The sequence below is a fragment of the Phaseolus vulgaris genome, chromosome 8 (assembly GCF_000499845.2).
Source record: "Phaseolus vulgaris cultivar G19833 chromosome 8, P. vulgaris v2.0, whole genome shotgun sequence".
Classification (NCBI taxonomy): Eukaryota; Viridiplantae; Streptophyta; class Magnoliopsida; order Fabales; family Fabaceae; genus Phaseolus; species Phaseolus vulgaris.
The window spans coordinates 3,950,171-3,971,620 of NC_023752.2; the positions used below are offsets into that span (position 1 = coordinate 3,950,171).

The window sequence follows — 21,450 nt, forward strand, 5'->3', positions numbered from 1 at the left end:
AAAATAAAAATAAAAACCAATTTATATACATGAATATATATTTAAAAGATTGTTTTTTATCAATTGATCGGTAATATTTTAAATAATTTATTATGAATGGTCCTTTTTTGTATTGTATACATTTTTATTTAAATTAAATATATCAAATAAATATATTTATTATTAACATGAGTGTTATAAATAAAAAAAATTTACTATAATTTTAGTATTTGAAATTTAGGATGAACTCGATTTTAGCTTTTTAAATAAAAAATCTATTTCTTCAGATTTAAAAATTATAATTTTCTTCACCGTTTAAGAAAAAAAAAAGACTTTCAAAACGTTTTATTCTTTCAAAATTTGTATTTAAAAACCAAAAGAATCTTCTCTATAAATTTGAGAAATTATTATTTTTGACATGAGACACCAAAATCAAACTCATTGAAAACTTGGCAGAGGACTTGCTCCATAAATTTTCATCATTTTTTTTTAAATTGTTTTAGATTTATTTATTTTGTTATTAACTGATATTATTTTCTATAATAAAAATATAAGAAAGAATAATATAATTAAATTAAATTTAAATATTACAATTAAATAAGATTTGATGTCTCATAAAATAAAATCAATATCAAATATAATTTAGTGAATCAATGTATAAAAAAAATTAATATAAATAAAATTTTATTATATCAATATTAATTTCAGAATCATGAGATTTTTTTTAGAATTATTAAAAATAAAGAAAAACAAGTTGATCAGTCAGTTTAGACGAACCTAGCTTATTTTGTCCTGTAGAATTGGGGTTTCATTTTATTAAAAAAAGGTTGAATATATTATTTAATGCTTTTATTAATTTAAAAAAAATGAATTAACTCTACAAGTATAAGAGATGTGACTAGCTTTATTATATAATATATATATATATATATATATAATATAACCATTATATTTTGTAAGTATAATTAATAAATAATAAAAATTTTCGCTTTTATTTGTATATTTATCTGGTAAAAAAATTAAAACAAAATATAAGAAATAAGAAAGGGACTGAGGTACCAGACTTATGCATTTGCTGATAATACCTTCACTCTATTATTATGAATTCATAAATCTAAATATTCAACATACGGTTGAAAAGTAAAATCATTTAATTTTTTATTTATTTTAACATCTAATTTCAATATAGATGATCATTTATAAATATACATTTTTAAATTATTATTGAGTACAATTTTTAGTTTATTATTTTTATATAAGCACTAATGAGTAGGAAGTAAAACATATATATTTGATAATATACTGGTATATTAAAATTTATATTATTTATTATACTTACAAAATAAAATGGTTATATTTTGTTTAGAATTAAAAAAATGTACAGTAGATATTAAAGTTATATTATATATGATATATGTAACTAGAAAAACTGTATGGTATTTTTTGTATTATTATATAGCTATTAAACCAACTTATGAATTATTACATAAATTTCAAATTCTATTAAATAAAATTATTAAATTATATATTATTAATATATAAAAAAACTTTTAAAGTCTATTTGCATATTCTTGTAAGATTTATTACAGTTTACATTTTGATTTTAGAATATTAAATTATTTAACTCATTATAAAAATATATGATAAATTATTAAAAAGAATCATGACTAAAAATTCAAAAATATTTTTAGAAATCAAAATAACAATAGATAGTTTAAGTTTAATGATTATATTAAAAATAACATATTACGAAATTTGAAAAAGTTAAAGAACATTTTAGTCTAATTAACTAAATTGTATAATGTTAATTTACATATGCCATTCATGTGTAAAATGTGAACCACCATGTTGGTGGATAATATGTGATTTATAGAGATAATGTCATGAACTTTAACCAAATAAATTTAATTTTTTGTATCTTTGGGGATTAGGTTAAAAAACCAAACTTTTATAGCTGTAAAAACAAAGAAGACATGAATTGAAAGAGGAAGAGTGCAACTTCGGAAGGCTTGCAGAGTTGCAATTACACTCTTTTCATGTTTTCCTGTGTGATTCTCAGAAGAATTCATGCATCTCCTCATACACTCACCTCCGTCTTCATCTTCCGCACAAGATCACTGACCCACACACCATCATCGTCAACATCATCATCATCATCATCATGTGTGCAGTCCACGGTAAAACAAGTGTGCTCACTGGTATACGATTCTTACGAAGATCAGCACACCCACACGAGATTCTCCCCTCTGCACCTCGACGTGGATCCCAATTCCCTAACCCACGACCAAGTTGTCACCATCGTCGCTTCGCTCGCCTCCGACGCCGGTTCACTGGTGGCCCACCGATTCTTCAACTGGGTCATTGCCTCATCCAAGTTCCGCCACTTCACGCGCCTCTACATTGCGTGCGCAACGTCTCTCATCGGAAACAGAAATGTCGAGATGGTCCATGAGGTGTTGCAATGTATGGTGAATAGTTTTGCGGAAATCGGGAGGCTCAAAGAGGCTGTGGAAATTGTAATCGAAATGCACAACCAGGGATTGGTTCCCAGTACGAAAACGCTGAACTGGGTCGTTAGAATTGTGATGAAAATGGGTTTGGTTGAGTATGCAGAGAACGTGTTTGATGAAATGTGCGCGAGAGGGGTGCAGCCGAATTGTCTTAGTTACAGGATCATGGTTGTCGGTTATTGTAGAGTGGGCAATGTTTTGGAGGCGGATAGGTGGTTGAGAGCCATGATTGAGAGAGGGTTTGTAGTTGACAGTGTGACGTTTACGTTGGTAGTGAGGGAGTTCTGTGAGAAGGGTTTTGTGACCAGGGCGTTGTGGTATTTTCGTAGGTTGAGTGAGATGGGTTTGAGGCCTAATTTGATTAATTTCACATGTATGATTGACGGGTTGTGCAAGAGGGGTAGCGTGAAGCAGGCGTTTGAGATGTTGGAGGAGATGGTTGGGAAAGGTTGGAAGCCGAATGTGTACACGCATACGGCTTTGATTAATGGCCTGTGCAAGAAAGGTTGGACTGAGAAAGCGTTTAGATTGTTTCTCAAGCTTGTTCGAAGCGAGAATCACAAGCCGAATGTGCTTACTTATACTGCCATGATTAGTGGGTATTGCAGGGATGGGAAAATTAATCGGGCTGAGATGCTGCTGAGTCGGATGAAGGAGCAAGGATTGGCGCCGAACACAAACACATACACGACTCTTGTTGATGGGCACTGCAAAGCGGGGAATTTTGAAAGGGCGTATGAGTTGATGAATGTGATGAATGAGGAAGGTTTTAGTCCCAATGTGTGTACGTACAATGCCATTATTGATGGACTTTGTAAAAAGGGAAGGGTGCAAGAGGCTTTCAATGTGCTTAAGAGTGGGTTTCGTAATGGGTTGGAAGCTGATAAAGTTACTTATACTATTCTCATTTCTGAACATTGTAAACAGGGGGAAATTAAGCAAGCGTTGGTTCTGTTCAATAAGATGGTCAAGAGCGGTATTCAACCTGACATTCATTCATACACTACGTTGATATCAGTATTTTGTAGGGAAAAAAGAATGAAGGAAAGTGAGATGTTTTTTGAAGAAGCTTTGAGATTTGGACTTGTTCCTACAAACCAAACTTATACATCAATGATATGTGGTTACTGTAAAGAAGGCGATTTGAGTTTGGCTTTTAAGTTTTTCCATAGGATGAGCGACCACGGTTGTGCTCCGGATTCTATTACTTATGGTGCTCTTATAAGTGGACTGTACAAACAGTCAAAGTTGGATGAGGCTCGTGGATTGTATGATGCCATGATAGAGAAGGGACTTACTCCATGTGAAGTTACTCGAGTAACTTTGGCTTATGAATATTGCAAGATAGAGGACAGTTGTTCTGCTATGGTTGTTCTTGAAAGGCTGGAAAAGAAACCCTGGATCCGGACAGTTAACACTCTGGTAAGGAAGCTAAGTAGCGAGAAGAAAGTGGGAATGGCAGCCCTGTTCTTTCGCAAGTTACTAGACATGGATCCTCATGTCGATCGTGTAACATTAGCTGCCTTCATGACTGCATGCTATGAAAGCAGTAATTATGCTCTTGTTTCTGATTTGTCTTCGAGAATATACAAGGAAAACCATTTAGCAATCAAAAGTGACTAAATAACACATTTATGATGTCTTTGACGCTTTGTAAGCCTGGTTACATCTGGATCAATGACTAGTTGGACTTTGGTGAAGTATTTGGGAATTATACTTGCTGGAGATGTGAGATTTGTGGCATCTAAATGCTGCCATCTGCATTAGATTACCATATTATTATGAACATCGTAATTCGGCAGGTAAACCTTACATTTACCTCTTGAAGGTTTATTTATTTTATCATTCCCTTGTAGTTTGTCATTTGGTTTTCCATTCCTTTTCTTCTTGTTTTTGCATAAGCGGAGCAAGAACAACAGATACTACAGCAAAATTAAGTCTCTACCTGTTTTTCTTTTGATAATGATGAAGATTATAATTACCTACATCCTGCATAATGTGGAAACTCTTCTTGCCAGTCAACTGTGTATCCGTTCTTTATTTTAGGGAAATGGATATCTCAATTGGATTATCGGGAAATGGCAATCTCTTTCAGCTTGCTTGAATGGCACCAAAGACCTCTCACTTTCTATCTTGTAAGATCATATTTCGTTCAACACCACTGCAGGTTTGCCAATTCAGAAACAATTCTTTGCTAAAATTGATTTAATGATAGAAAAAAGTTGTTCTACGGCAACATATACAGCTGCTAAAAGATGGAGTTATCATGCCATAATTGTTCTGATCTTTGCCAGCTAAATTGAAAGGTAATCTGATACTGTACCACAATTGATGATAGCTCCTAAGAACTCAGTTGCATGCTGGTGTTATGCCAATGTCAAGAGTCTCAAGACAACACACCATTTACTGCTGACAGGTGTATAACATGCAAAGATGTTAAGTAAAGTGCTAGCTGATTTGTTCAGGTAAAGGATGATGTTGCTGATCTCCGTGACGTCAAATGTGACGAGTAAGCATATGATTGTATTGTATCATATCTATTTTACACGCACCCTTTTTTCCCTGTATTTTTCTCTCAATTGTTTGTAGCACTGCCTTTACAATGTTTACAACTTTATTCAGGATTTCTGTTCTTTATTTATTTATTTTTTACTTTTCTGCTTCAGCTTGTGCCAACATACAAAGCATTGTATCTTTATTGTGTGATGAACTAAATTTTATTCAACAAAGAAGAGGAAGAAAAACCCAAATTTTCTTTAAGTTGGAGGAGTTCTCTCCATTCTGGCCACGAGTCCTGGATGATAAAGAAAGAAAATATAAAGAAAATACAATTTTTTTCTTATTTCTTGCTAAATTGCAATGTTTATGCTCTCTTAGCAAAAGCCCTTTGATTCCAAAAGCCCGTAAGTGATCGAGGTTAACACAATCGTTAAATGAAGAAAAGGGTGCAAGTTCAGGATAATTACTTTTCTTAACATGCAATATTTTTATGAAACAAGAAATGCGTTCTTGGGTTCAAAAATAGCACATGCATATGATAATGATCACTTTATTTTAAAAAATGATGTACTAATATTTAATATTTTTTAAAAATAGTTGTAATCATAATAACCTTTTTTACCCTCTTCCGATCTAAAAGTTTATACTCATCTCACCCAGTCTATTATCTATTATGTCTAGTCTCAAGCTGGTATCAAGTGTAAGGGAATCTTGTTGATAATCATTACTATCTAAAAATACTTTGTACACATTGTAGGTAAACCAAGAAATACAAATTTTAGTTGCTGATAAAAAAAATCTATTCAATTAATTATCATCTTTTTAAAATTTATGCCAAATGGAATTCATATTCAGACTAACCTTTAAAGTTAATAGCTTGACTATTTTAGTTTCAATCTTGTAATATAAGATTTATTCACTTCCAATGCTGATTATTTTAAATCTTTCATATTTAAGAATTTTTAGGAGATGAATAATGCATAATCATTATTTTCTCTTTGCTTAATTATTATTTATCAATTTACTTTACCCTTTGTCTGTCGCAATATTTCTTCCTCTGTTTACTATAACCGAAAGCACATGACCTTTTTTTGGTATTTACAAACCAATTGTTTACCTAAGTATTTTGAAAATTATTATTTATGTTTATAAATATTAAGAAACATTAATCTAATAACAGTTTTTTCTTGGCTAAGAACCTGATCGATTTTATTATTGCCGCGTTGCACTATATTTCCTCGACAACAAAAGGAATCAAATCTTTTATGCAGATTGTGATGTGCATATGCAATAAAAAATTAGTGGAACTTCAAAGTTGAATAGAAAAATGAAAGGGTATTTTCACGTGTTATGAGTATAATAGTATAGTAATTATTGATGACATTTTTTTTGGGACAGGGCAATGGCATTTTAAACTCACCAACACCACTCATACCCTTTCTCACACTTTTCTAACAGGGAATCCATTCAAATCAGAGTTTGTTTATATAAAATTAATTACAAATTAGCTAACTAATCCACACGTATTCTCAAATGTATAGTCATCATTTACAGGCTTTTAAAATACACGCGGATGCATAAATTTCGAGGTTATTGTTTAATAAAATTACTTCATGGAAAATGAAATGTGGGTGATATTTTAAATATGGGAGAGAATCCAAAAGGTAAGGAAACACAAATGGAAAGGAAAGAGATTTTAGCTTCATACCCTTCTTGGATGAGAAATGCAACAATACTTTGAAAAAATGTTGGACAATGGGCAGTGATAATTGTCGTTTAAGAGTTAAATCTAAAATGATGATTACAGCATAAAACATCTAACTAGTGTTACATCATCTAATATCATAGAGATAATAGTATAATTGTGGTTAAGTGATCTAAAGTCTTCTTTCAATGAATCCAATAGTGAAATCAGTACATTAATATTCAAACTATATGTAAAACCAAAGTTAATGCGTTAAGCTAAAAATGAGTTTTTTAATTTGTTTAAAAGTAAACATCAAATAAATTATTAAACATCAAATAAAAAGTTGTTGATCCTCAAGTTTTTTCACCATTGAATTCTTCAATGGTTCTCTAAAGATTAGTAATTTCTTAATTCTCAAACAGAGCTAAACCAGATTGAACATGCGTCAATCTTATTAAACTTGAAGCTCACTAATAAAGCATGCATCTATTGGTTTAGTTCGTACCCATTTTGTTCCATGTGTACTATACTTCATGTGAATGTTCATCTCATCTCTCTTGAATCATGCATCCAATAAATTAATCAGAATAATGTGAATTAACAAGAACCAAAGTTTAAGACAAGAGCGACTCTTAATCATGCACTCAAATACAATCTCTCACAAAAACCAATTTTTCAGAAGATTAGACGATCTAGCACAATGGTAACAAAGAATTTCAAAATATAATTTTATAGCTAATAAACCTCAAAATTCAATAAGGAATTACAAAGAGAATTAACCTAAAGGAGTTAGTTTTCCATATGGAAGTAAAATGAAAGAATTACAAATAAGAAAAAAACTAAGAAAACCTTGTGAAACTTGATGATTTCTCCTTGAAGCTTATATCTTTTTATAGGTTTTTCTGCTCCAAGGAACTTGGAAAAATATTCTAATTCATGTTTTGTTAACAATTTCTCAATTTCCAACTTTATAGAATTTTTGGATTTTGTTTCTAGTTTTATCACAACTTTGTTTCTTTGTAGAAGATTTGCTTTAAATTTTGTTTGAGATATTTTGCAGAAGATTTACTTGTAATTTTGTTATGAGATATTGTGAATTTTATTCTCTTATTATTCTTCTTGAATTTTGTTTCCTGTTTTGATTCAATGAAGTTGTTGGAGATCCCACATTGACTAGAGATTAGAGCCTTTCATTGTATATAGGTGGGTGCAAACCTCAACCCTATGAGCCGGTTTTATGGGGTTGAGTTAGCCTTAAAGTCCACTTCGTAATATGGTATCAGAGTCATTTCGAGCCTATCCTAGCAAGTATTTGTTGGCCTTATCAAGCCACCCGCTATCGGACCACCCAAAATATATAGTCCCACGCACAAGCTTCTATGAGAGGGGTGTGTTGGAGATCCCACATCGACTAAAGATAAGGATATTTCATAGTATATAAGTGGGTGCAAACCTCCTTGAACTTTTTGCATATTTGGCTCATTTGCAAACACTTCCTTCGCACTATCTACTTTAAAAACACACAATTAACACAAATAATAGTTAAAGTTCAAATAAGCTCAATTATATGAATCTTAATTAAAACAATAGATAACATGTTTTTAGCTATGATCTGTCTGACTAAGCCAACTAGGCCCTCAGCCACAATCAGGAAAAGAAAAGGAGCTAGAGGGTCTCCTTTACTAAAACCTCTAGATGGATTAAATTGGTCCATAGGACTCCCATTTACTTGTACAATATAAACACAAACGCCATACACACCTTAACCCACATTATCCATTTTTGAGAGAAATCTAATCTCCATCATATAATACAAAAACTTCCAATTTACATAGTCATGCGCCTTCTCGAAATTTACTTTAACAATGATTTCCATGTACTTCTTTCTCTTAATTTTGTCTATCACCCCATTTGCCACCACAACACTATCATGTAACTTTCTTTGACAAACATTGATTTGTTTATGATCTATAACTTTGTTGATAGCCTTTTTCAGTCTATTTGACAAGATTTTACCTATAATCTTATACACACATCTCACCGAAAATATAGATCTATAATCATTTAGATCCTGAGATCTATCATAGGTATAAGAGGAAAAAATTGATTCACTAATTAATTGAGTTTTGCCTAAGTAATTGGCTAGCATTCGGCATTGATTGTAAGATCTATGAATTATTATATGTTGATACCCCACTTCAGGTTGCGCTTTTGCTTCACCCAAATTGATACAGTATCATTTTAATTGGATTATCCCGCTAATCATGTTTAGAAAGATTTCTCAGCAAGCGAAACATTTCAAAGTGTTTTAACAAATTAAAATTGTAGCACGCTGGGATACTCTTAATTGTTTAAAAAGTATTTTAATTAGTTATACTTCCAAAATATTATCACTTCAATATTATAACTTTAATCTTCTTTTTTATCATCAGAAAAAAATGGATCAAATAAAAGAAACACTTAAGGTGTTCCTTTTACATGAACCAAATCTTGAATGCACATAAAGACAACATAAGAAAACCAAAATAGGTTGAAAGTAGGAAGGAAGGGAATGACTAGGATTTCTTCTCTCTCACTTTTTTTTTATCCACAATAAAGATCATAATAAATAAGAGTAGTTAAAAGATACTCAAACCCTATTAAAAAATATTTTTTTATTGACAATAAAAAATAAAATAAATAAGAATATATATTTTAGAAATACTCAAATTCTATTTTAAAAAAATTATGCTCAATTAAAGAAATTCATCCCACACATCTCATCTATGCACAGGTAAAGACTAAGGTTTCCTCTCTCTCTTTAGGTAGGAGTGGTTCTGAAGCTCGAGATTAGAAGTGGCCTCCAATTAAAATGGTTTAGGTTTAACAACAAAACTACATTCCTAACCTAATCTAAAAACACATTTGTTTAAATCTAGAAGATTCCAAGGACTAGTTAAATGGAACTAATTACTTGATTATATTTGATTAATTGATTTTTTTTTTCAGAAAAGGTAGGATATTGTTAATTGTGTTGCATAAACCAATACTACAAGAAAATGATGAAATAGAAACCAATTTTTAGAGACCAAAATAATTAGTCACAATAGTAACTAAATTAGAGACCATTTTGGAAACTAAAACAAAAATTGGTTTCTAAATTAGTTTATATTATTTTCTATTATTGTTAAATAGTTTATAAATTGGTCTCTACTTAGCAACCAAGGTTTTAGAGACTAAATTTAGAAACTAAATAATTGGTAAATAAAACATTGGTTGCTAATTACATACCAATTTAGAAATTATTTAACAATAATAGAAAATAATAAAAACTAATTTAGAAACTAATTTTTGTTTTAGTTTTCAAAATGGTCTCTAATTTAGTTACTATTGCAACTAATTATTTTGGTCTCTAAAAATTGGTTTCTATTTCATCATTTTCTTGTAGTGCAATAATGACAAATTTTAACTCAAAATTATATATATATATATATATATATTGAATCCGAAACTTAATAAAATTATTAAATAATATTAATATTATTATTAATCAAGTTCATTTGTTATTAAATATATTTTAAAATATTAAATAGTCTATAAAAAATTATTCTAAAAATATAATAAGAAAATATTTTGTGATTATAAATTTTATTAAAAAAATTAAAAATTGTGACTCAACTCATAAGTTGGATTAAATTGAGTAAAAGACTACAAAAAAATCGATTTTATCCAACCTGACATATTTTTTTAATTGAGTTGAACGAATGAGTTTGTCCAAATCCAATTCAACCATATATGATGAAAGAAAAAAAAAATCAAAGATTCTTTATTTTCTCACTAGTCTTCCTTTTCTCCTCGTTTACTTTTTTTTTTCTCTTTGACTTTGTTTTGTAAAAAAAAGTGTTTATTTTAAAGATGAGATCCCATAACTCAAATTCTCACACGAAACATCTACAAATGGCAACACAAGGTACATCATTCCAATCAAAATCTCATTCGTACAAAAAAGATAGAACCATTTCCACTGGATCCACATTTTACACACTCTTTCTAGATTACTTTGTAACCACCAGAGGGTGGAGCTAACACAAACAATTAAGTATTCAATATATATATATATAGTTTTGGATGAGGTTCAACTAACCATATAAATAAAGATTTCCTACACATTTATAATATACTTTTTATTATTTTACTTGGATGCTGGTGTAAGGTGGGCAACAAATGCAGAAGCAGGTCTTTATGTGGTGCTATCTGCAGGGAACAGAGTGCTATGATCACAATCTTTGAGGATTGAGATTCATAGGGCGATCAGAAAACATATATGTTGGTTGGTAAAAGATGAACTTTTGAAACAATCTAAATCATTGGGAAAAATAGCTAGAACTCAAAAATAATCAGAAAAGATGACAAGGATTGTAAATGGGAGCAAGTTTGTCATACATTTGGAGTAAGTTTGTGCTATGTATATAAATTTTGTTATGCATAGGAGTTGGAGCACTTCAATTACTCTCTAAGTTCTTCCTATTGGTTTCATTGATGATTTAGGATCAATGATTCTGGTTTATATTGTGAAAGATCAGAATTTGAGCATCACTGATGATTAGAAATAATGAAATTGGCAATTGTACAAAGGTGAACAAAAATTACACTCTATGAACACCAGATTGTATTACAATCATTGAAGTCTGAATCAGCAATCAAATTGTAGAACACATTCCTCTAACCCCACTTCAATATGAAACCTTGGCTTGGCTTCTGTTCTTGGCTAACTTATTCAATAGATCAGTGAGGTTCTTCTTCCTCCTCTTTGTCCCTTGTGACTCTGAGCTATCATCCGAGCACAACGATGATGGTGAGGACGGTTGAAAACTTTGTGACAACTCCCTCTCAGAAGCTGTTTCCATCACCGGTTCTGACACTGTATCGCAGTTATCAGAATCTATAAGATGAGGAAAATTCAACTTAGCTTTTTGACCACGCATCTTGAAAGCTGCTTTGTCGTAAGCCAAAGCTGCTTTCTTTTCAGTGTCAAAAGTTCCAAGCCAAACCCTAGCTCCGTTCTTCTTTGGATCCCTTATCTCCGCCGCAAACTTCCCCCACGGCCTACGCCTAACACCTCGGTAATGCTTCCACGTCTGTGGTGCGTGGACATGACGCGCCACCGCAGCAGTTGCATCCTCGCTGCGGAAAATAACGTTCTCGAGATCACCATTGCATTTAGGGTTTGAAAGTGGATCATGAGAAGCAACTTGGTGGGTTGTTGCAGGCATGAGGTTGATGGAATCGTGTCCAAGTAGGTATTGTCGAACAGATTCCAAGAACGCAAAGTCGGAATCCGTGGTGGTTGAACTCATGTTTCAAATTTTGTGTGCCTTCAACCACTGCTGCACTGCATCATTTATAGCATCCAATTTCTTTAAACAATTCTATTTTTCTGCTAACTACTGTGACACAACGTGCAGGTTTTTTTTAAAATAACCTTGCAATGCTTGTTTCTTTGAAAGTTCCATGGATTTTGGCATGCCACTTACTGAACTTTGAATTATTTAAAATATTATTGTAACCTTTAGCAGTAAGTTTATGGTTAAATATTGAATTATTTAAATTGTATTGTGAGTCCCACCTCATCTAATCTACTAACCAAGCACCACCTTATATTATGCATACAACTTAACAATAAACATTGAATGATAATTTTTATAATCAAACTGGTTTTTGATCTTCTTCTCTTTAAGCCTGCTAATATTATAAATGAAATAAAAAATTGTTGAATCTCATTACTATGGTTACATTAATTGGAGGTAAATATGAGCATAAAATAAAAATAATGCATGAGTTTGGTGCATGTCTATGCTTACTTTTCTCTTCTGTGAGCCTCCACTTCTTGCAAAAGCAAAAACAATGGATATATTTTATTTCATTTTAAAATATGAGAATTCTATAGTATTTTAAAAAACTGCCTTTTTCCTATGGCTTTCTCTATTATTAGTGATCATACTTATCCATAGAGTTTTCTAATATGTGGTGGTAATCATGATTGGCTAGAGGCCTAAGAAGTTATATATGGGCAATGAAAATTAAAATGTTAGGAGAACCAACAACAATGGTAGGGAACAAAAGGGTTTCTTCTCACACATTTTTTTTTATATATATATCATTAGATGAATTTGACATAATTTAAGCTTGTGTGTTACTCTTTTCACTTACTCCTTCGTCCTTGGAGATAACTAATTCTCCCAAAGCCTATCCATGCTAGTAAGAGTCTCTTGCCATAGCCTCATTGTTATAGTTGACATAGATTATCTTTTTTTATATATATAAAAAACTTACATGTTAGGCATCATTATGTTACTTGACATCTCAGCTAAACTGACACCTCAAGTAACAACAATCATTTACCATCAAATGAAAAAAGTATTATTAAAAAAAATATAAAAATATGGAGGGACTAGACCAAAACTCATATGTTAACAAAAACGATACATAGGTAGACTATACCTACTAATAAAGAATTCTAAGAACATACTAGATGAAAGTCTATTATACCAATGAAAGAATTCTCTATGAATAAATCCTAAATTAGTCAACTTATCAGCACACGCATTCCCTTCACGAAAAATATGAATAACCTTAAACGTGATTTTTCCACAGTAATTAATGATAAAATTAGTTTTTAAGTAATAGATATTGCTTAAATAAAAGTATTTTCTTTTAGTTGGATGTATCATCTATCCGTTGGAATTAAAAAAAAAATACTATTTATTATTTAAAATAATAATCACATAGATGTCAACTTTTAAAATATTAAAGTTAGAAATGTTGTAGCCTGTATTCCACTGCAAGATTCTCTCTTATATAATAATGAAAATTTTGTAGGCACATTAAGTTGTTAAATTATATATAAAAAGAAGAAATTAAAATATTGAACAGGCATGGGGTTGAGTGATGAAAAATTGCCCTTATCAGGCTCAATACGTCACGCACATAACCAAATATACATTAAAAATATTTATTATTATATTTTTTAAAAATAATTTTATATATGTCAAAGAAAAAACGTAATCATGTTTATAAAAAAAATAAAGGGAATAAGAAGTTGAAGCAAGTGATGACACAGACTTACGCCAACCCACATGGCAATCACTATCCTAAAACTACCTAAAGTTTGTCTTCTTTTGTTTCATTTCTACCTAAATTTTGTCTCAATAATTGTTAAAAAATAATTAACAAAATTTTGACACCTTTTATTATTTCTTAAATACATTATGATGTATAAAACAAAATGGATCGATTCATCATCAACTTGAACGACCCAATAATTTCAAAATGAAACTATATATAGGAACAGATGAAAAGTGAAAATATAAAACAAATGGGAAAAAAATAACTCCATCATAATTTTATTAATACAAGTGAGGCATAAGTTTTATTTGAATACATACCATATATATTATTATGTGTTTTCAAGAGTATTTAATAAACTAAAAACTTGATTTTGGAGATGTTACGACCACACATATCATTATATTTATTTAATTTTGAATATTCTATAATATTAATAAGTTATCACAATTTAATTAGGCCCTTTAATATTGTTTTAGAAAAAAAATACTCAACTTTCATTTCCTTTTACGTGTGTTTTTTACAAACACACAAGACAGGGTTTATGAGTGAAAAATCGTTGTAAAAAAGAAGAAAAAAAGGTTCACTAAAATAGTTGCAACAAAAATAAATCATTGATAAAACTGGTAAAATTATATACAAATAACCTTATATAAAAATAGATATAAACAAAAAAAATATAATTGTACAAATTATTGTATAAATAACAAATAGATATAACGTGTTTACGGTGCCTTAAACTTTTCGGAAAAAAGTAATACAACAAAAAGAAATTCATCGTGTTAAGTTTTTTTAAACCAATTTGAAATTTTGTTTTTTTTTTCATTTAACATATAACAAAATATTTTCTTTATATATTTTGAATCCACACCCATTTTAACAAAATAAAAATAAGTTATCATTGTATTTATTTTACATCGAGAACTTATTTCACCTATTGAATTTTTTAAAACAAATAACCCAACAAAAACTTTTAGAGAAATTTTCATAAAGAGGAATAAAGGTGAAAGTTGAGTTGAGGAACTTAAATAGTAAATTGGGGTCTCAATAGAAAAGCCCAAATATCAATCCAGTCTAAAATTGCAATGGTAATTTGTTCAATGGACCAATTTCATACGTCTAGTCTTTTTTCCTTATACATTAAATGCAGCACAAGTTTAACATCTAAAATTTTCAATCATTTCTTACTATTCTTTTGAATTTCTAAATGATTCAAGTAAATTTTTTTATTATTGTACCTCCATAATTTCTTATACCTCTAAATTAATGAAAATGATATTTCAAATTTTTTATATTTTTCAAAACATATATTCTAAAATGTATTAAAAAAAATTAACAACACATCCTAAAAATATTCCGAAAAAAAATGGAAAGGAAGATTGTGAAATGCAAATTAATCTTTCCAAAACACTTTAATAATACGATTTCTCTTTACTGAATGCTTTTTTCAAAACAATTTAGAATTCTTTCGAAATGTTTTCTTATAAATAATTCTAAAATAGTAAAATATGGTGTTTTATTATAATATATTTTATGTAGCATATATTATTTGTAGTTTATATTTATAAAATTGTTAAGTATATGGTGTATTTCATGTTAAAAGTAGTATAAAGATACTTTTATGATTGTAAAGCATGTGATATGTGATTGCATCATATACACAATTATGTATATTTTTTTTTATAAGGACATTTCATAATGTATATAAGTGGGTGTAAATCTCACCTTCTAAATCGGTTGAGTTAGGCTTAAGTTCACTTTTTAATATGATATCAGAGTAAGTCGTCTAAAGTATATCTTAACGATAGTTTGTTGGCATTATCAGGTCACCCGTTAGTGGACTGCTATCGGGCTATCCATAATATTAATCTTACGCACGAGTTGTCAACTTTAATGTAAAAGATGTTGGAGATCTCACAACGATTAGAGATAAGAATATTTCATAATATATAAGTGAATGCAAACATCGCCTTATAAGTCGTTTTTATAAGGTTGAGTTAGGCTTAAAATTCATTTCTTAATATTTTTAAACACCCAATGTGATATTGTGACCCTTTGTAGGTGTATTACCATCTTGTGACCGATAAGAATACCAAACTTATATTGTGTAATATTAAGCATAAAATTTATTAACAAAATGAGATATTTTAACTTCATTGTTTATCTAATCTCATATATTAGACACTAGTTAATAAAAAAAAATATTCTTATATTACATTTTTTACAACAAATGCAAGTAAGTTCCAATATTCTGAAGTTGATATTTTTATCGATATTATAATGGTCAAATATTAATTTTTGTTATGATGTATTTAATAAGAGTTTTCAAAAAATATATTAGATATATAAGATAACAACTTAATTGAAATATTTATTATATCAATTCACTATTGGATATGAAATACTATGTATGATACTTAATACTAAATTGTTTATACAAGTACATTTTATATATGTAATTATATCTATACTTCATATATTATATATTATAATAGTTAGTTATATATTTGGGAATTCTAAATTAAAAAATAAAATAAAGATGAATTACAGGAGTTTAGAGTTTTAATTTAGGATTAATCTTTGTGCAAGGAAAAGGAACATCCCTATAAATTCTTAATTGGATAGTATGTAAAGGTACTGAATTTGCAAGAAAATGCAATCACAACTTTAACATTTCCACTTAATATTCTATACTTAATTTTGTATACCACAATGTATCATATTATGATTAATCTACGGGTTTTTTTATCATGATGAAATTTTTTTTTTATTATTAAAATGGGGTCTGTTTAAAAAAATTATAAATATAGGCAGAAGTCGTGCTTGCCTTGTCATAATTTTCTTCAATAACAATTTTTTTTATTTTTTAATAATCAAATAATCAAGTTATTGAATTATATTATCGTCAAATATGATCCATACACGATTATCCAATCTTTTTCCCTTAAAACTAACACTCTTATAAAATTATATAAATTAATTTTTAACCTTACATAACTTACTATTCAATATATTAACAATAAAATTAAAAAAAAATTATGAGAAGTCGTGCCAAGTTGGCACGACTTCATTATGACATGACAGAGTCGTGTCTAATTGAAACGATTTTTGCATATGAAGTCGTGCAGAATTGACACGACTTGTCTAAATTCGTAAATTTTTTTAAACGGACCCATTTTAGTATAAAGAAAAAAAATAACCAGGTCAAAAACCAAACATAAAATGTTATTTTATTTTATTTAATCAAGTCAAATACAGCATCAAATTCTGTTTCTTTCACGTGCTAATTTATTGAGCAAACCAGCTACTCCCTTCCTTTTCCTGGACCCTTCAGAACGATCCTCAGGTGTGGATGACGAAGAAGGAGGGTCAGCCACGTGGATGGTTGATGCATCCAACGGTGGAATGAGGTGAGGAAAATTAAGCTTGGCTTTGGAGCCTCTGATCTTGAAAACTGCATTGTCATAAGCCAAAGCAGCTTCTTCTTCAGTGTGGTAAGTCCCAAGCCAAATCCTATTACTTCTGTTTGGATCTTTTATCTCTGCAGCAAACTTTCCATGTGCCCTACGCCTCACTCCTCTGTACCTCGACCCTCTCGGAACTTCCTCTTCTACTTTACCACCACCATTCTCAGACAAAGAACTCTCATTTGAGACCAAAACATCGTTCTTCAAACCACATGCTTCATCGTCAACCATGTAATGTTCTATAGTCTCCGAAAATATCATATCAAATTCTGTATCCATCTCAGATTTGGAGATAGATTTGTTGTTGTTTGTTACAACAACTTGGTGCGGAGCTTTCATGCATGGATTGTGTGTATATATATAGTACTACGTACGGTGCTGTTTCCGACCATGTTCATGTTGACCCGTGATGGAAGCGTATTTTCGGAAGAAAAAAAAACATGTCTGTGTGAATTCATGTTTAGTAGAAAAAAAACGAGTTCCGATTAATAGGACGTGTTCACTGCATTTGGTTAAAGTAAAGTATCTTTGGATCTCAATTAGATGCAGATGAATTTCTGCAAGTAAAATAGGGTAAAACTCTGCACAGTATTCAAACTACATTTTAAGATCGAATGATAGTAAGGAAGAGAGTGAAAAAGAAAAGAAAAAAAAAGGAAAAAGTTATATTAAAAAAGTAAAAGATATTTATTAATTAACAATAATGTTAAAGTTATAATTAATTATTTCTTTAATATAATCGATATAACGTAAATATGTTTAAATATGACTACAGTATTCAAGATATAATTTATTTATGAAAAAAAGTTTAATTTAATTATTTTTCGTGTTTCTTCTTTACTTCTTCCGTTCTTATTTATTTAAATATACTATGTCAATTAATAGTCTTTACGTTATTGCTGTGAATTTAATTTTGTGACTGAATAAGTTGAGTTAAAAATAGTAATTTAAATGGGGTATAATGTTATACATTTGATATTGAGTAAAATAACTCGGTTAAAAAAGGATAATTCTGTAAGTAAAAGTTTACAGTAACTATAACTATATATAATTAAACTTAAAAACCAGTGAGATCATTACAAAACTATAAAAATAAAATAAAATAAACTGTTAATTGATAAAATAGTCGTTAGGAAAGAGAACGTTGAGTATTACTAAATCTGGTCAATAATTTCGATGTTATTTAGATATACGTAATCTAAACATTCTTAATATATATATATATATATATATATATATATATATATATATAAGTTCTCATTTTTAAGAATTTAAAAATTATTAATTTTCAATCACATGATAAAATTTTACTCTAAATACTTGCAAATACAGTTTGTCTTTGCTAAGGTTCTTGTAAATATTTAAATATATTTTCAATTTATATGAAAATATTTGAATATGCTTTAAGTTCTTGTAAAAATAATCTTGGTTTATTTAATTGACAAAAAAAATATGTTTTTCAACTTCGAATAATATTAACAAAAAAATAATCTTAGTTGATTTAATTGACATAAAATTGTACTTAATAATGAATGAAAAATTGTTTAACCTTAATTTACATAAAAAAAAAAATTCTCGATTAACGTTAATTTAAAAGAAAATTTAATTAACATCAATGAAAATGATAATATTAAATCATTGACACTTAATTAAAAAATAAAACAAAACAAAACAAACAAAACTCTTATATTGAGTCAAAATAAACAATATCTCACATACCTAGGAATACGGTTTGTTGGTAGCACGAGTTGAATGTCCTTATTAAGCCCAAAGTTTTGACTAGTCATCTTTTTAAATTTGAATAAAATTTTATTAAAACTGGTCAATATGTGGGAAAACACTGAGGACAATCCAAAATATTAATGTGATACATTAATTTTAATATTATGTAAAAAAATTAGAATAATATTTAATTTTTTTGAAATTTAAAGAAAACATGAGAATATAAAATTGAAACATGATTAAAAAGTCGATTTTGTGTTTCTCTATCTGCAATTATAATAAGAGGAAATGTTGATAGAGGGTGAAGAACCCAACATATCACATCTTCAAAGTTTTTCTCCACCAGAATCAACTTTATATATACTCAATTTTTTACCTTCATCCCTCTAAAATTTTAAATTAATTTTTTAAAACTCTATTATTTATTTTTAAATAAATATCAAATTAAAAAAAATAAAAATAAAAGTATCAATTCCCGTTGAGTAAGCTAAACGTGACTTTAAAATTCACATTCAAACTAGAATTAATAATTTTAATTTTCCATATCAAGACTAAGGTAATAAATACACAACATCACTTTCGCCAATCATCAATCAACAATCAATTCTTAACAACCAATGGAAATATTCATTTATAAATAGACTAAATTTGTAAATTTTAGTTTACATCAATATTTGTAAAATATTGATTTTATACTTCAATATTTCGAAAATACTAATTTTATATTTACAATTTAAATTAATTTTATATTTGTATCCTTGAAAAAATTTCTTATTCAAAATTTTTAATCATTACTTTCACTTATCACGTTATTTAGTAAATGACAATTTTAAGACTATTTGACGCTGGTAATATACAATTTTTTTCTCTTACTATAAAATTTAACAATTACACTTAGCGTATTTATTCATAATTAAATGTCCGAGTGTGAATACATTTTAATTAAATTTGTAAAATAAAACAAGCTGGGGAACTACGATTTTGTTTTGATGTTTAGATGTAAATGTGGATTGTGTATTATAGATAATCACAATCCATCATAATTTAGTTATATATAGTTTGTCTCCAAAAAAAATATTTAAATTGTTTTTTTATTGGTTAAAAATAATTAAATTAAAAAAGAAACAATTTAGTGATATTCCAACTCTTGTAAAATTTAATATTATTACTCTCATCTTCCTATTAAACTAACCCGAATCATCCAAATCACACTCGAATTGATACATAATATACATTAAACTATAATCTATAGACGAACAAATGTGGTCCTACAAACTCATATTTAACAAAAAAGAGGTTAGTGATTGGTTCAAAAAACCATAAACAAAACAAGATATAATCTTTCTTGAACTTCCAAAAGATACAATACCAATTGTAATAAGGTTTAACAAAACACTTTTAACACCTCTGGACACTACATAATTTTTTCATTAGTGTTGGTAATTCCATATCTGACTAAAAATAAGAATATTTTATAGTATATAGTGGATGCAAACCTCACCTGATTTTATAAGGTTGAGTTAGATTTAAACTTCACTTTTTAACATGGTATTAGAGAGCTCTAATTTTATTACATCTATCCAAAAATGAAGTTGTTGATCCCTCACAAAATCTTTGTTCACCTTACCTTAACATGTTAGTTAATCTAATAATCCTTCCTTTAATTTCCACCAATCAAACACTTCCTCTATTGTCACTAAAGATGATTGATTCCCCCTCTACACTCCTCAATGCTCCCTTGATGTTTTAGTATATTGTGCTTTTTCACTTAGGAACATTTTCATCTATTAAGTATAGATTAATTCATTTTATTTTATTTTTACTTTTTTTTTATACTTTTGTCTTACTATCTCTTACACCACAAAGAGACGACGAATCATTCTATCTCATACTACAAAGAAGACGAACCTCAACACCTTCTTTGCACACTATTGCTTTAACAGTGCACTCATATGCATACCATGATAACAAGCCCTAATGTTAAAAGGAGTCTTAATACTTTCACAATAGACACTAAGCTTAGCTAATTTATTGTTTGTTTAAGTTTAATGCAATTAAAACTATCATGTAATACCATTAGTCCTCTTCAATAATTATTATTGTTTCCATGAAAGATAAATCTGACTTTGTAAAAAACAAATGAATTCAGCAGTGTCTTGATTATGTTTAAACAGATACTTAAGGAGTGAAATTGAGTTTTCCGACAATAAAAAAGCTTTCAATATCTCCATTGCTAAATTATATAATTAAATTTTTTTAAGGATAGAAATCAAATTAATAAATGAATGTCTTTCAATGCAATAAATTAGCATGAGACAATTACTGATTGCCATTTCCATTCTCATTCACATGGCAATAGTTGACTTTCTGGGAAACATGGAACAAAGTTCTCACAACACAATCTTGCCACAAAATACTAAAGGGACATAGTGAAAACGTGAGAAAGAAGAAAAACACATGTTGACCAAAATAGTATTATTAA

At 29.0% G+C, this 21,450-nt stretch overlaps 3 protein-coding genes across 4 annotated transcripts; 1 reads left to right on the forward strand and 2 right to left on the reverse strand.

Annotated features, from left to right (window-relative positions):
• The first annotated feature begins 1,923 nt into the window (after window positions 1-1,923).
• On the forward strand, window positions 1,924-5,125 carry LOC137826252 (pentatricopeptide repeat-containing protein At4g19890). 2 transcript variants are annotated; one of them, XM_068632148.1, is made up of 3 exons: window positions 1,924-4,291; window positions 4,536-4,656; window positions 4,784-5,125. In XM_068632148.1, exon 1 carries the CDS (start codon window positions 2,016-2,018, stop codon window positions 4,110-4,112), a length of 2,097 nt encoding a protein of 698 aa, XP_068488249.1. In that variant the 5' UTR covers window positions 1,924-2,015; the 3' UTR covers window positions 4,113-4,291; window positions 4,536-4,656; window positions 4,784-5,125. The 2 variants fall into 2 exon arrangements, with proteins under 2 accessions (XP_068488249.1, XP_068488248.1); XM_068632147.1 differs by having other exon boundaries at window positions 4,536-5,125.
• Window positions 5,126-11,239: 6,114 nt separating this feature from the next.
• LOC137824844 (ethylene-responsive transcription factor 1-like) lies at window positions 11,240-12,187 on the reverse strand. Its single transcript, XM_068630522.1, has one exon. The coding sequence runs from the start codon at window positions 12,009-12,011 to the stop codon at window positions 11,388-11,390; it is 624 nt and encodes a 207-aa protein (XP_068486623.1). The 5' UTR covers window positions 12,012-12,187; the 3' UTR covers window positions 11,240-11,387.
• Window positions 12,188-16,997: 4,810 nt separating this feature from the next.
• Window positions 16,998-17,570, reverse strand: LOC137824845 (ethylene-responsive transcription factor 1-like). Its single transcript, XM_068630523.1, has one exon. The coding sequence runs from the start codon at window positions 17,523-17,525 to the stop codon at window positions 17,040-17,042; it is 486 nt and encodes a 161-aa protein (XP_068486624.1). The 5' UTR covers window positions 17,526-17,570; the 3' UTR covers window positions 16,998-17,039.
• Between the last annotated feature and the right edge of the window lie 3,880 nt (window positions 17,571-21,450).

What these genes read in the sequence shown, in the direction of transcription:
- LOC137826252 (XM_068632147.1), top strand. Translation starts at nt 2,016, where the DNA reads ATGTTTTCCTGTGTGATTCTCAGAAGAATTCATGCATCTCCTCATACA.
- LOC137824844 (XM_068630522.1), bottom strand. Translation starts at nt 12,011, where the DNA reads ATGAGTTCAACCACCACGGATTCCGACTTTGCGTTCTTGGAATCTGTT.
- LOC137824845 (XM_068630523.1), bottom strand. Translation starts at nt 17,525, where the DNA reads ATGGATACAGAATTTGATATGATATTTTCGGAGACTATAGAACATTAC.